The sequence below is a fragment of the Anopheles nili genome, chromosome 2 (assembly GCF_943737925.1).
Source record: "Anopheles nili chromosome 2, idAnoNiliSN_F5_01, whole genome shotgun sequence".
Lineage (NCBI taxonomy): Eukaryota > Metazoa > Arthropoda > Insecta > Diptera > Culicidae > Anopheles > Anopheles nili.
The window spans coordinates 46,480,477-46,496,637 of record NC_071291.1 but is presented as its reverse complement, the minus strand read 5'-3'; the positions used below and the strand labels follow the sequence as shown (position 1 = coordinate 46,496,637).

Here is a 16,161-nt window from a genome sequence, read left to right as displayed (position 1 = left end):
AGGCAGTACGATTGGCACGCATTAAGCACTGGCACTGGGCCGTTCCACATCACACTAAAACAGATCGGGACTTGGCCGATTCGTGGTGCATTTCGGGCGTCGTCGAACACCTACTCCACCACGAAACGCCACGCTGAGCGTGCGCCAACGAGACGGAACCTAAAAAAAACGTTTCGCGCAGACACCTGCACAAGCACTTGCGTTTGCGTGCGGAGTTCGATCGTAACTGTGTGCTACGCGACGCCTGATGCGCGCACCACGGCTCAACACTGTAACCCACCGCGCGGTGCCGTGGACCGATTTCAAACGATTGCAATTTTTCGGTCCATTTCTCTCTCTCTATCTCTCGCTCGTACTCCTTCGCACACGCTGTTGTTGGTGGCGAAGGTGAATCTGGTTCGCCGCAGCTTTGTTGGTCGTGGTCAGGAGACGCGATTCGCTCGGATTGTAAACGGTCCGTTTGGGTCGCGAATCCGTTAGCATTCTCAGCGCCCACCTTGAATGGATTATATCATCTGTCTAGTTGGTTTGCAGTTTTTGGAAAGGAAGTTTTTGGTCCAACATTTTTTACGATCGTGTGTTTATTTTTTTCAATTTATCACAACGCCCTCCCGTCTCTTCTTTCTCCCTGTCTCTCATCTTTTCCTTTCCTTATAACTTTTTGTACAAAAACTCCCATTAGCCTGGTGCCTTTCCATTACGCGAGCTAGCGCGTATTCTAGCGCTGTCACGAGAGGACAACACTCCGACGTGTTGGCTGGGTCATGATTTATGGTTAAGTCTCCAAAGAATATCGGAAAACGAGCAATAGCTCGTTGTGCTCCACCATTGGGCTGTCAAACTCCGTAGGGCTGGAGGCACATTCAGCCGTGACTGATTAAACCCTGGCGAACACCAGGTGGACACAAACCACCGATCGGACAAGGACACTCGAATTAATGGGTCTCGTAAAGCGAGATATTTCACCTCGCGCAATGTCGACCGTGGCACGCCCCACACCGGTTCCAGTGCGTGTCGGTACTACTATTTTCGCGCTATTGTGCTTTGGGGGAAAGCTCACGAGTGACTTTGCAGGTGTCGCCACGGATTTAGCCACTGAGCGCGATGAATGCTGCAAAATCTACTGCGAAAGGATTTATGGATTTATGATTTTATCGCACTGGTGTCATTCGATTGCAGCCGACAAGTAAAGGAAGCCGTGTCAGTTGCAACCACGAAGTACGCACGAATCCTCCGCAAGTATCGATGGTTGTGAAGATGTGTTAAAACCGACTACTCAAAGAGCAAATTATCTGCACACGGTTTCACGTCTAACGCTCGTAATGCTTCACGTTCAAGAGTTCATATTGCTAGTGCTGAAAAAAAAAGCACATCAGTTCTAACCGGTTTCACACTGCTGAATCGATACTATCTAATCCATAAATCAAAGCTAATTTTTTTAAACGTCCAACTACGACTACAGAGTCAGAGCAGTTCGCCGTCAACGCCGAAATTGTTGGCACAAAATTTTTAAATTATTACTTCACCGTGCCCGAGAGATTCACCCTCTCTAATTCACGCTCTCCCGGGAAAAACAAAGGGGAAAGCTCCATTTCTCATCGAATTGACAAAATTTCCATTAAAAATGGATACCAACAGAGGGCGTAGCTTCCAACGTAATTTATCATGGTTTGTTATCATTTTTTACGTCAGCTCCTCTATAACCAAGCAGCATTAAGTTGATCATCAAAAATATTCATGAGCGAGAAAAAAATAATTTAAAAGTTAAGGAATGCAATCCGGTTTTCGTTAGGACCAGTGAATACAATATTTAGATTTATTTCTCTTCTGTTGGCAAAACTTGGATTGCCGGTGTAAGGAAATTGCTGCTGCTGTTGTAACACAAATGCCTCAAAATTGCGTACCAACACTAGTACAACAAAGTAAAATCAACTAAATTTTATTAAATTGGTTTAACTTTTTGATTTCATTCAAGTAACTTATACTCCTACAGCCCGGATTTTTGTCAGTTTTATTTCAGTAGCATTTCAATTTATTAACATGTTTACGTAAGAATTTATATTTCAGTCATATTTGACAATATTGGCAACGTAAATTGATTCAATCATTCATATTAAAAATTGATTTTACATTCGAGATAAAAAGATATTGCCGTTGAGCGATGTAGCTAAAAAGTATATTATTTTTCGTAGATTTCGACAAGGTCAAGCAGTTTTTGACCGCCTAGAGTGGTTGTTTCGGAACGGAATTCGTTTCCAAATCAAGTACTCTTCCCAGTGAGGTTCGGAACATGACAAAACCAGAATCATAGGTTGTTCAAAATTAGGCGCCTAAGAGTTCGTAAGGGGTTTTCGCTATGATAACTGCAAGGACTAAACACAGAAGTGATGCTTTATTTTTGATGATTTTTTTTGTAGTGAAGATTGATCTTGAAAGATTCATTCGCCTCTCCCAGAACTGATGCGAATCCGACTCCCGAGAGTTCCGCAAATAACAAACAAATGTGTTTGACTCTTCGTTTCAGTACACCTAAAATGTTCAACTTCCACATCGTCGACACGTCGAGTAAGGTCAAGTCGAGCTACAAGGGACAGCGGATATGGTAGAGAACGCCATGACTCGGGACAGCGAAATACCGGCCATCTTCAATCCGAAACGCGTCCGTGCTCCCTCTGTCGTCGTGACAGGTCAGTTGTCCAAGCTGGTCCACAGGGCCCACCCTAACTTACCACAGCTCAATGTGACATTGTTGTTCACCATTCCCATAGGAGACTCCCCAAATGGACCCTTCGGAGGTTTCACGAACAACGTGCCACAGATCACGCACTCAGATTCGGTGACCTCGAGCCAGCACGATGGCCAGGACAGTCTGATCGGCATTACGGTGACCGGTGGTGGTTGTGACACGCCAACCTCACAACCACACGCACTTCTCGGTGGTGGAGTCGGCCTCACGGGCAGCGGAGTCTCGGGCTCTGCCAGTGCGAATCCTGCCTCGTCGAGTCCTCCATCTACGTCACGGCTTAAGGCATGCCGTGCGTCGTGCTGCTCGGAGTTGGCGCAGAAGATGTACTTCGGCGTATGCGTGACGGTCCTTGTGACCGCCTCGTGGGTGGGTGCCACACATTGCATCAAGTTCTTGTACCTGCGCCGTAACACCTACGCTTCCACGCTGCCACCGCATCTGACCGCGTTCATCACCGACGGCACGTTGGATGCTGGCGTGGCCGGTTCGGCACCGGACCAAAACTCAACCTCGGCGATGATCGTGCACGGGTTTGGACCAACGTCGTCCTTCTTGCCGTCGACCGCCAAACCGATCATTACCTCTGACCGCGTGCAACCCCCGATCACGTCACACGTCTTCAACGCGCCCTTCTTCGCGTCCTGGTTCTGCACCAACTTTGCGATCCTCTTCTTCCCGATCTACATCCTCGGGCGGGTCGCAATCAAGAAGTGCGACGGTACGGGCGAGGTGTTGGGCGAGATCCTGCGGGGCTTCCGGGATCGGGGCTTTACGATCGGGCGCTTCCTGAACCGCTGCCTCACGTTCTGCATCCTGTGGCTGCTCACCACCTATCTGTACGCGCTTTCGCTCAAAGCCCTGCTGGCCACAGACGTGATGGCGCTGTTCGCGACAAACGTCGCCTGCGTGTACTTGCTGGCCTGGGTGATACTGCAGGAGCAGTTTGTCGGCGTGCGGGTAAGTGTCCTTTTGCTTCTCTAAACCCTTGCGACCCGTCGTAACATCGTAACCCCGTGTCTCTTCAATTGCCCTTTTTTTGTTGCGCAGATCGTAGCTGTGATACTGTGTGATACGGGTATTGCACTGCTAGCTTACATGGACGGCATTACGGGTAGCCCGACGCTGGGCGGAGTTGTGCTGGCGGCTCTGGCCGCGGCCGGGTACGCCGTCTTTAAGGTGATGTTTCGCAAGGTGATGGGTGATCCACCCGTCGGTCAGATTGCGTTCACCTTCTCGATCATTGGATTCCTCAACGCGGCCATCCTGTGGCCCGTCTGCATTGCGCTCTACTTCACCGGTGCCGAAATTATGCCCTGGGAAACCCTTCCCTGGGTTGTGCTGCTGATGGCCAGTGTGCTATTACTCGGTAAGAATTACTCCCATTCTGTCACTTATTCATCTTGTAACCAAATGAACACTTGTAACCAAATGAACTGTACTGTTCAGCATTTGATAAATCTTACCGTTTGGTCAAGCTTTATGACTCGTACAATAACGCCCAAAACGGACTGACAGTATTAGACGAAATTTCATCGAAATAAGCGGCTATTTCGGAGTCTCTAATGCTCGTTGCAAAAATCCTAAAGATCCCCCTAGCAGGTCAGCAAAAAGGACATTTTTTTTAAAGAAGCATCGTTTCCCTTTTTATTTGTGTCTCCCGTCAGTGTTTCACATCCTCACTCAGTTCAGCAGTGCCGTAACGTACAACATGTTCGTCACCCTGGGACTCATAACGGCTGTGCCCGTCTCTGCCGGTAAGTAGTTACGTGTGGATCCCTACGGTCCGCACGCCGGAAGGGACACACCGGGTGCGCAATTTCGGTTCGAGCCGGATCGACTAACCGTCTTTGTTCTTACGTTCCATTGCCAGCACTCGACATCGTGCTGTATGGGGCGCAATTTGCCGGCATGAAGCTGGCCGGTATCATATTGATAGCAGTCGGCTTCTTTCTGGTGATGTTTCCGGACAATTGGCCCGATTACATCACCCGTTTGCTGCGGTAAGTTTCACCGTTTCGCACCCTCCCGTTAGACACGGACATTTCTTTTCACTTTTTTTGTTGTTGTCGTACGACTTGTGTTGATGGTTGATTTTGTGTTTTAGTTTTACAACAACTTCTCTTGCGTTACATGTCCTCTATCTAAATCTCCCACTCCGTTCGTCGAATGCGTTCAACTCGATGTGCTCCCCGTTAGTCTGTTTCATTATACTTCCTTTCCGTCTGTTGTACTCTAAGCTCTCCTTCATGCGTTCTATTCTACAGTCTTTGCTCATATTCTTGGCTTCTTTTTCACTTTCGCTCTACTTGGTTTGCGGTCATACTTGTGGCACACTTTTCGTAGTCTTGCCTGTCTCTAGCGGTTCTATGGTCTTACACAATCTAGTTGCTCCCTTGAAGACGTTACAATGAATCAGCTGAGCTTGAGGAATGCCGGAACCATTAAGAAGCATAGCTAGCCGTCCGTAATTTGAACATTCCATTCACAATTTCACTTTCAAACCACGTCGAAATCATTTCAGCGACAGCACTTATTATGTTATGATTAATACAATACCATTCACCATTGGTTAGCATGTAAATGGTATGCTATGGAAGCTATATAATGAAGGCTGTTGAATTTAAATCCATTGATAAGCTTTTTCGTGCTGAATCGAATCAGAATCGTGCATTCGTCACTTATTCACCATCCGGATTCGCCACCCCTATTACGTTTGCTTAAAAAACCGACTTCTCTCTTTCGATTTCCGCCTTTCCTTTGATGAATGGACTTAAATCAGTAGTGATTTCGTATGGGTACGTGCAATCTCTGCTGAATGGAGTTTTGTGCTTTCCGTTCCCTACCGATTCTCAGCTAAATTTTACATTTCGTGTTCACTAGCTTCGTAACCAATGGTGTGTTTTTAACCATATGTCCCCCCTGCCGTTTATCTTTCTCTCTTCATTCACTATCTCCATTTAACTTCCCCTCTATAAAAACTATGCCATATTCACTCTTTTCATGTGTTCACATCTCTAAACCCCTTGTTAAGCTACACCTATGTTCTGCATCCATTCCATTCGCGACGACCAAAGTATTTTAGCTATTTGTTTTTTTGCAACGTTACCACCCTCCTCAGGCTTTTTCGTAAGTTCTTTAAAGATTTCTGACACGATGCATGCGAAATCTAAAGCAAAGGGTTACAGTTTGAATTGCTCTCTTCGCACTGGTTTCGATTTCTGTTTGTGTCATCCATGCATCCCTGTATGAGCCTTCAATCCCACGGGAGTCTCTCACTTGAGGAATTTTTAGACGACCCGCTAGCATCGGAGGCTTTACCAGTTTGCCCTAACGAGTTTTGTTACGTTGATCAAAAGTTGAAAATGTCGCCCAAACACTCCACCCTATCAATTTTGTAGCTTCCCATAATAGCCTTCCACCCCCTGCCACACTATGCCTACTTGTTGATTGCGTGTATGTGTGCCTGCATTAAACAGTTCGTCTTGATGTATCATCCTACAATGAATGGAACTGTATGAAGGCGTACGTGTGCCACGTGCCAAAATGCGTGTATATATGATTGTATGCGCGTACGAATGAGTATGTGTGTGTGTGTGTGTGTTTGAATGTGTATGCGAAAGCCATGCAACAACCATGATTACAACTAAAATTGTTTGTATTCGAAAATTACAGAAAAACTGGTCGCGCATTACTAAGAAACCAATGTTGTTGTGATACTGCTGATAATGATTACGAAAATTCGGTAGGAAATCAACCAAATATAATAAATCTTACTCCGCCAATATTACACCACTACCAAAAATTTACAACCAACAGCATAAATCCAATTCCGTTCTCTAACCGAAACGTTTCCGTTCTAGTATCGTCTTGCGTTTTGTCTTTACGTTTTTAAAGTTTGGCATTCTACTTACGTTTTACCAATGTACATTATTAGCAATTTTGTAAAAAAAAAACAAAAACAAACGACTATAATATATTTGTTTAATTGGGCTCTATTGACGATGCTCTCATCAGCATAAAAAACCAGCATCGTATAACTCATAAGAATGATAAGACATGGCAACAAATTCCATAAGTTTAATAATTTTTTCACTTTATGTTAACCTCCTTTCATATTCTTTGAAACATTTAACCATCGAACCTTAGCTGCCCGTTAGGAAGCATTTTTCACGGAAGTGGCCCTCAATTTATCTATGTTTTTATCCACTCTTATCATTCTTTCTTTTTTAGGCTAGTCTTCATTCTTATGCATATGTTTAGAATCCTATTCCATTGTCAAACACTTTTTTAAACATCAGATTTTTGTTTTTTTTTTTAGTTTTTTTAATATTCTTGTTACTTAAAACGTCACATATGTACGATGTTTAATGGCCCATTTAGTAGGCCAGTAGTATTCTATACATTTGTCTCTGTCTTCGTTTGTGTGGTATCTGTGATTAACACAACCAGAACAGTATTCAACATTATTTAAGCCCGAACGAAATGTAACATTATCAAATTTACAAACCACGAAATTGTATTGCCACCCTATCGTCATAGCTAGCCATGCTTATCTTACTCAATAAATGACCACACTCGTACTACCTCTGTACCTACTTTTTCTGTAATTTTGCAACAGTATCTTCCTACAATTTTTCGTATATTTGATTTGATTCTAGTTGAAGAAAAAAACGGAACGAATTTATTTAGCAATTATGTTTGTTTGCATACCATTTATCGTTCACGTTCAACCGTTATTAGCAAAATAGATCATATCTGGCTCTACTAATTTGTACTCTGACTACCAGTTGAGTGCGTCTGAATTAGTGCTGCAATATAGCTGATTTAGTATATTATACTGTCCTATTCCTTGTAGAACGTTCTATGAAATTTAAACCTTTTCTTCTTAAATTTACTTAGTTTTATATGACTAGACTTTGTTACTCTTGTTTCGTGCACATTGCTTTATCATGCATCTTCTTATTGTAACTCCTAATCAATCAACGAAATTTTCCACCCATCAATTTCTCTCTGTCTCACTTTTTCTCTTTCGCTCCCTTTTTTATTTTATCTTATGTATGTAGGATTTTCTTCATTTCATCGCACTGTAACTATTGTTTTCTTCGTGCTGTTCTCTGTTTTCCTCGAAGGCATTTTACGATGCGATATTTCTTCCACTCTCTGTCGCACAATCTTTTCTCTCGCTCTATATCTGTCACTCTCTCTCTCTCGCTCTTGTTTTTTGCTGTACATTTCTTCCTCTTCGTCTGTCTCTTTCTCTGTACCGCTGTACACCAGCCATCAGTATTTACTAAATTTTATTATGAAACATTAGGTAAAGCATTATTCCCCCCATCTATTCCTATGTTGGCTTATCGTATTCCCCACAAGTAAATCGATCTCGCAGCCGTAATTAACACAGAAAACACCTGGTAGACACCCGTCTGTTGGTTCATAAATCGTGCGCTCACAATCCATGTTAAACCAGAAGTATCCGTTTGGAATTCTATTTATGAAATAGGACTGCAAGGTCACTGAGCAAATATGATTATGCCACATAAAAAACTGCTTCACTGGTCCAACTACGAAGCGAAGCGTAACCGAAAAGGAATGAACTAGTATAGAAACATTAATGAATTCCATGCTCAAAGAAAGCTCGTATAACACAGAATCGTTCTTATTCTTTGCCTTATCTGCAGGGAAAAGTGTTACGAGCGTAGGTCGGTGTTTTCAATAGAACTACTATTTTTGTTTACTTCCATCACTCAGAGTTTCAATCCACTTCCGTAATAAGTCACTTCACCCCTCTACCGTTATGTTGTTCTAGCACCACCTCCTTTCCCCCTACATCTTTCTTGCCCTATATCAATCTCCACCCACCCTATATCCATACCCACCGTGTCTTGGGTTCATGAGCATTACCTTGCAACGACAAATCGACCTCGTTGTTCCGCTTCCTTAACAATACTTCCCTGGCCGTCCAAACAAACAATTCCCCGTTCTTTTCACAAAACGGGTTTGAAGTTCAGTTTTGCCCGTGGTTACATTAAACGTTCTAGATTGTCGAATAAAACAAAAAAACGAACCCATCTATTTCAATTGTTTTCCAGAAATATCATCTTGTTGGGTCACAACGCGAGGTGAGTGTCCGTGATAACGTACTAACCGAATAAGACCTTCCTTTTCATTTTGTTCTGACTTCTTTCTGCATCCTTACGAATTTGGTTCCGTATGTGTTTTTTGGCAGTATGCAAAACGTTCAGAACTTTTGTGTTTTTTTTTCTTATCACTTTCCATATTAGGTTAATGTTTCTTTTTTTGTCGTCTTCGTTTTGTCTTTCTCTAGAGGACATATTTCACTGTACATTCTGATTTTGAGTTTGCTTTTCTTCTTTTTGTTTTTCTTCAATTTCTCTTCGTGCGCCCATTTCGATGTGTGTATTCTCTGCCTGTGTTTGTGTCCATGTGTCCGTTACGATTATCACTCTCGAATGCTCAATTTTGCTCTCAATATATATGTTTTTCATACGTGTTTCCTGTTAATAAAGTTACTTACTTCTCAATTCAATTCCATTACTTTAATAAATCGTACAACGAATGCATTTTTTGTCACTTTCTTTGGTTCGTATTTCACGTCGCCGATCGTTAAAGAAGCTTGTCTTAAATACAATAATGTATGAATTGTATCATATACCTTGCTCCGTATATGCAAGTAGCGCATCTAACACCAACGTATTCGAGTCGAAACTCCTCCACAGTCACAGTACGACATTGTGGTTCGTTAACTAAATGTGTTTTGACATCGCTACATGTGTTTTATGTAAGTTTTGAGTTTCAACACTATGCACACGATGCAAATTTAAGTTCTTAATTTCATACGTGCATAATCGATTCGTTCGAAAATTCGTTCAATACTCAACCGAAGCGTCTGATTACTGTCTGAAAAGCTTCAACGAACGATCGCTCCCCAACCTAATGATCCATAAACCGTCCGATTCTCTATCACATGATACTCCTTTCGTAGCTCATGAATTAATGCTAACTAGTCATGATTGATGATGAGGAGCATTTATTTCATTAATGAACATTGTTTAATGATGCTAAGCAGCCCCTACAACACTCGCGGTCCAGCATTTGGCCAGCTCTTGGCGAACGAAACATATTTTGCATACAGCGTACCCTCAATGGTCGCTTCACGCTCTAACGGACACTTTTCCTGCGGACACCTTTCACCTCCTTCATTCGGTTTGATATATTTGCTAAACTCCCTAAATGATGTGCCCTAGCAGATAACGCGCCAAAGCTAAATGGTGATGAAAATGATCCCATTATACTGTATCAACTAATCGATACTGATGATGGTTTGTCTTATGACGTGCGCTTTCAGTTAAAATGGTTACAGAACAAAATCGATATACGTTTCCGTTCTCAGCTGGAATGAGTTCATATTCCAAGCGAACCCCGCTAAAACCCAACAGTTTCGTTTTTCCTTTTAAGCTCTGCAGCATGAACTTGCGCTGAATTTTTCATTAGTTCCGGTATACGCTTCTTACCGTATCCCTTGTTAGTGTAAGAATTTGTGGAAAGCTCATCAGGGCAGATATCGAAATAAAAATAAATACACAAAGAGGCAGTTTGAAGTTAAAAAAAAGATCGCAACCCACACTATCACAGCGTCCGTTCGGTCCGAAACGGTTTGGTCTTGAATTGGTTGCAATAACGTTTGAGGATGGTGATAAATTTAATTAACTTTCATAATTCATTGGGCTACGGTGGCTATTTTGATAGGCGGAAACTTTGTGCCTCGTGATTGCGAGGGTTGTATTATTAACGCAAGAGAGTACTTAGGTGCTTGACATTTCTAAGCATCCAACGAGAGGCAACCATCTCTTCTGATTTGAATAAATACCTGGCCAATTTCCCACAAAAAGGTGTTGCTCTAATTAACGTCTGATAAGATATGTGCAGAATGGCACAATCTTCCCGAAAAAAAAACTAGTATTGTATTTTTTTTTATAAATTTTAACAAATTGCACTTACTTGTAATTGTTCACACTGGAACTGTTCGCCTAGCTAAATGAGCAAAAGCTTAGAAAAAAAATGAAATCAAGTAATGTTACATTTTTTGTTGTTTAAACTAAACCCCGTCAGCTCACTCCACTCATTCCATCCTCACTCTTTTATCATCCCTTTTTTCGTAGTGTCTGGTAAGCAATGTACTAATTCCACAACTACTCGTTCCAGATATACGACAAAAGAGGTAAACGTTTAACAGTATCTCTCAATTGCTGATCCTTTACTGCTCATGTCACTGCAAATCTATCTATGCATACAGGCATATACGAATGACAACCGTTTTTTCAAGCTAAATTTCACCACATAAGAGCAAAGAAATTTCATTGTTCAAGATAACCCCAAATGAATCACTCACATCTTACCCAACCGTAACAAGACATTCAGTGCAAAAGATTGTACTCTAAACTCGAACTAAGGCCACGGCCAGGTGAGATTCCAAAGTAGGTTGCGATTTCTGCTCCTTAGATCAGCTCCGTAGACGTTCGCTGCGTTCATTCTACATATATATGTGTGTGTGTGCTAGCAATACTTCTAGTACTTTAGACCACTCCTGCGATTTACCGCTACCATGTATCTCTGCTGGAACATGTAAACTATCCATCCTATCATCCCATTAGGCGCTCCCTTTTCACTGTGCCATTTTCATCAACCGTGCCATTCGGTCCGCTAGAAACTGACAACTTTCCCCGATGCTTTCAGCTACAAAGCATCCCCGTTTCACCTTTATACAGTCAGAGCCTGCTATGTTGAAGGATCAAACTAAAATCAAGACCTGAAGTCGCTTATCACAAAGCTGTTCCGCAATATTTCTGTTGTTACTTATTGCTTATTTCAAAGTGTAAGACAAACAAGTTCTTTCACACGCACCGATTGGCGAACCCAAATGTACATAAAATAGAACCATACCGGACAGACATGCTTACCAATTTACATGCTGCTCGACTTAACCTACAAGCTACACTTGGTCCGATAAAGTTAAAATATACTCAAAACATATGATTTTCACTATGAAATGCACAGAAAGCACCTAAACAGACATGATTTTTACAAAAAAAAAAAACAAGACGGAATAAACATGTTGAAAAATTGTGAATTCAAATAATCCAGCTTCTTCGATTTTATCGTATGGATTCCTAGCACGGAGTTGAGAGATGATTTGATCTGCAAAGACCGCCACTCGTCGGTACGCAGTAATTCTTTAAATTAGAAGATGCAATTACTTGTTTTTACCGTACAGTTAGATATTGTTTAGCCAACCGTACCTTATGCAATTGTTTCTCATTTTTACCCACCAGATGTAACTATCTTTTTAAAATGAATGCATTGAGGATGAAATGGACTAAACAACTATTTCTAATTCTTCTCTAATCCAACTTTTCAATTTCAATAAACTCACATACGATATCACACGAACACATACACTAACTATACATACTGCCATACAAACACGCGTGTTGCTACAATTATCACTCGCACAGTCGGCCAGCCTTTTGTAGAAGGGATATTGTCGTTGCATCACCCACATCAACTGTCCGGTAGAAAGTACATCTGCACAACACACCGTGTGTTTTCTGTATCGAGTTGCGGAATGTAGTTCTAGCTCTTCCTCTAATACAACGCTCTAACCATAAGCAAAAACACAATGCCAAAACCACAACTCCAACTTAACCGCTCGAAATAACATTCCTATGGGAGATGCTGTAAAACTGACTACGACAACAGGTAAGTAAGCACACAGCGCCCAGTATAGCGCTTTGTTCAGTTCTGAACGGCAGCTAGGCAATTACATACATTTGCAAGAAGTGGAATTTTTCGCAAATTTGAATCATAACGAACACGATCACCTGCCATATACCGTAGCAGTTTCTCAATTACACCATCTTTTTCCTATCAATGTATTTTTCTCTTTCTCTCTTTCTCTTTTCTCTTTCGCAACCTATCATTCTATGATGAACTGTTTTTACACACCTACGCCCACACACATTCACCACACGTTGCATCTACTTCATCGACTATCTCTACCACCCTCTAACTTCTCTACGTCTGCTATGAGCACATTTTATATTATATTATAACTGATACGAAAACAACAATACAACATTTCAATTTATGAGCCGTTTGTTTCAATTGCTTCACTTGATTGTTTATTCTTCGTTGATGATGCACACTGATACAATCACTATCTGCATCTATGTTGCAACAAAATTACAAATGTACAACTGGTGTCTACTTACGCTAAATTCTACTATCTATCTTTATCGCTATTTACGACTACTATCTACCTGTCTTTAAAGAGTAACGCACAATTGCACAAGCGAAATGTAACCTTAATCTTTAAGCAGACTAGCAACTCTTCCCTCCTGGCTCATTCAGTTCTGCTAGAGGGGTTTTGAAACCCATACCTATGTCCCTAGACCAAATCAACACCTTAAACCATCACACACCCACACACAAACATCTATTGTTCACCTGGAATGCGAAAATACCGGCAAGGATCAAGGTAAATCACCCGTTACACATCCTTTTGCTATCATAATGTCCGCTTTGTACGCTATTTTATGTTACGAATTCTCGATCAGTAGCATTTGTTGCAAACATTCTCTTGTTTTGTGTAAACCACCACAATTGTTTAACCTGGGCATACAATATGATTAGAAACCAAATCTTACCGGCTTAATTTTCTGCTTGCGCGGCTTATGTTTTATGTCCTTTGTATGAATTTCAAAGATCAATTATGGTTGCTTAAAATGTGTCTCATATATACCTTCTCATACACATTATTTACTATGAGTACTTTATTGTCAACGCAAAAGCTTTGAGTTTTTTCTTCCGCTAATCATTTCCTTTTTCTTTGCCAACCGTCTTTTTATTGCTTATGCTACCAACGTACTCTCGTTCTCTCAGCGCTATTGAATAAAATATGCCAGTTTAGAAGTTAATGTTTGGCTTTGCTTAAACTAAAATAAACTCTTAGTGACTCTTTCGCGGCAGTTTGCTAGCATATTATGAAGGACAGATTTTTAGAACAGCGTTCAATGTGTACTCCGATTCCTTCTTTCTTTCCCTTCCGAGAGAAAGAGAGAACTATGCGGTTGTACTAATGAAAAGCCTGCTACTACCTTCACAATTCAGGTCGGTGAGGGTGCCTTGCTGATTTTCTGTCGCGATCTTTTGTATTTTGTTTTCAATCGAAGAAAAACACCCGATAAGTGTTTTCCGAACGATACGGTTACGGTTTCTTCAATCCTGGCTGCTTCATGGCTGTACTATTAAGTTTTGGTTACCTACTACCGACTTCCTCACGTGTTCTATCTATAATATTTTAGTTCCGCCGAACTTATTTATCATCACCGCTTCTACACCGGCTTTCGTGTTGGTAAATAGACCTTGGCAAACACTTCACTAAATCGATGTCCTTGTGTTATTCCATCCCTTCGGATTCCTGCTCCCGCGCCGTTCGGCCCTCTCCCTGCTCCCTGATACCTTTCAGATGGGGTCGTCATCCACGAAGCGGAACTCCATCCCAGCATCGCGACGTCATCGACTATCGGACGGGCTACATTCGATCGCATCTTCGCTCTCCCTCTGGCCGGGTGAGATGACCGACTTGCAGCAGCAGCAACAGCAGCATCATTTGCAGCACCAGCAAAGCCTGCAGCACTTTCAGCACATCCTTCGCAACGATAGTAGCAGCGATTTTGTTGGGTTAAATCCGCACGCGAAACTGCGCCACTACTCGCTGACCGAAATGACAACCAACTTCATCCGTAAACCTGGTTCGATCAGGCTCAGTCCCGGCTTGGGCACTAGAAGCGGACCCAACTCTCTGACCGCTACATCTAGCCATCATTATCCATCACTGAACGGACGCAGCAGCTCGTACGGCTCGTTGGAGTGAATGGTTCTCGTGGTTCGACAGGTTCGAACACATCATACTCAAGACAATCTCAAGTAGCTGCGATAATCTTCAGTTATTATTTTAGGAGCCATGCGTCCAATGCGTATCACGTGTTTAGAGCAAAAGGATTTTAGAAGGCACGTAAAGATTGTTTTTGATTTCTCAAAGATCTTTCACAGCAATAGTTTCTTTAGAATGCAAAGCATTTTTAGGTTGATGCGAATGCTCCGAATTCCAGTTCATGATGATAAATCCCCACAGATGGCAAAAAAGGCAACTATATAAATCAAGAGTTTTCGTTTGAATATCCTCACTATTCAATGAACGATAAATAAGACAGTGCCATCGGTATTGTGGCACAAACATGCAGAAAAAAAGAGAAACGATGGAAGCATTGCACTGTGTACCGATAGTTTAATTTTTCCAAATAATAACTCATTTTTAATAATACATATACCGTTCTCCAGAACACAAGAAACACTTTTCCCCTTTTACCACTTATCGAAAAGTTTTGCAAAATTTAGCAACACATCCTCATTCAGACAGTAACACACTCGCGTATTGTACAGCACTATTTGCTTTTTTCGTAACGGTTATGGACAATAATGGACACGATAAAAAGCAAATAAAAGACCGTATAGTGGATGTTCATTCGTTAAAACTCTAGTTACAATGATAGTTTAACCTACTAAACTGTATCCTCCCAGGAAACTAGGATAGTTCGTACACTTTTTTACCACTCCTGTTTGTAGCTTAGATTCTCTAGTCACTCCTTGCGGAATCGATGTTTCCGGTGATAGAATCTATTTTTTAATGATAGTACTTAGATTAGAAGCAGAAACTGCTATTCGTTCTAATAATGAGTCGATTTTATTCCCCCGGTTTAGAATAAATGTTATCGGATAGTGTTTCAGGTCAGTTACAGATTTGTGGAGGAATGCGATAAGATAACACTTTGCATACATCGCAACCCCGCGTGTTGACCAAACATGGCAATCGACATATTAGGTGTAGATAAGGTAACTGTTACCCTTAATCAAAGAAATCGCAATTTTGGCCATTCAATTCAGATATACAACCTTGAAACGAGCGAAAACAACGAATCGATTCTGCACAATGCAGGAGAAATCATGCACCTTTATGCCGCGAAGTTGGAAATGTTGGCAAGTAAGCCTCAGTTCAGAAACAAAGATTGCAATTCTTCCGTAAAATCTAAAAAAATCGCTTTTTCTCATATTTATGTTGTATTATGTGGTAGAGTGTAAAACGTTCGTGTTTTCTAAAACCATTTAATTTTACATTGTCGTTCCCAATCAACCATGCATTTGTCTGTATGGACCGACGGCTAATACAGCTTGTGACAACTGTCATAAGCTCTAAGATGACGTCACGTGTTGTTATGACAGTGTCATCTACTCCAAATGTTTAATTTACCTGATCTTCATGAAGCGTCTGATCTTGA

General features: G+C 41.7%; 1 protein-coding gene across 1 annotated transcript; it reads left to right on the top strand.

Moving 5' to 3' along the window:
• Positions 1-2,599: 2,599 nt before the first annotated feature.
• On the top strand, positions 2,600-14,950 carry LOC128731468 (solute carrier family 35 member F4). Its single transcript, XM_053824592.1, has 8 exons — positions 2,600-2,687; positions 2,769-3,703; positions 3,794-4,112; positions 4,411-4,500; positions 4,617-4,746; positions 6,419-6,488; positions 8,836-8,865; positions 14,292-14,950. Exons 1-8 carry the CDS (start codon positions 2,600-2,602, stop codon positions 14,697-14,699), a joined length of 2,070 nt encoding a protein of 689 aa, XP_053680567.1. The 3' UTR covers positions 14,700-14,950.
• The last annotated feature ends 1,211 nt before the right edge of the window (positions 14,951-16,161 follow it).

Excerpts from the sequence above, each read along its gene's own strand:
- LOC128731468 (XM_053824592.1), top strand. The coding sequence starts at position 2,600 with ATGGTAGAGAACGCCATGACTCGGGACAGCGAAATACCGGCCATCTTC. Across the intron at positions 4,501-4,616 it reads GGCTGTGCCCGTCTCTGCCG|CACTCGACATCGTGCTGTAT; the intron begins GTAAGTAGTTAC and ends TTCCATTGCCAG. Across the intron at positions 8,866-14,291 it reads TTGTTGGGTCACAACGCGAG|ATGGGGTCGTCATCCACGAA; the intron begins GTGAGTGTCCGT and ends GATACCTTTCAG.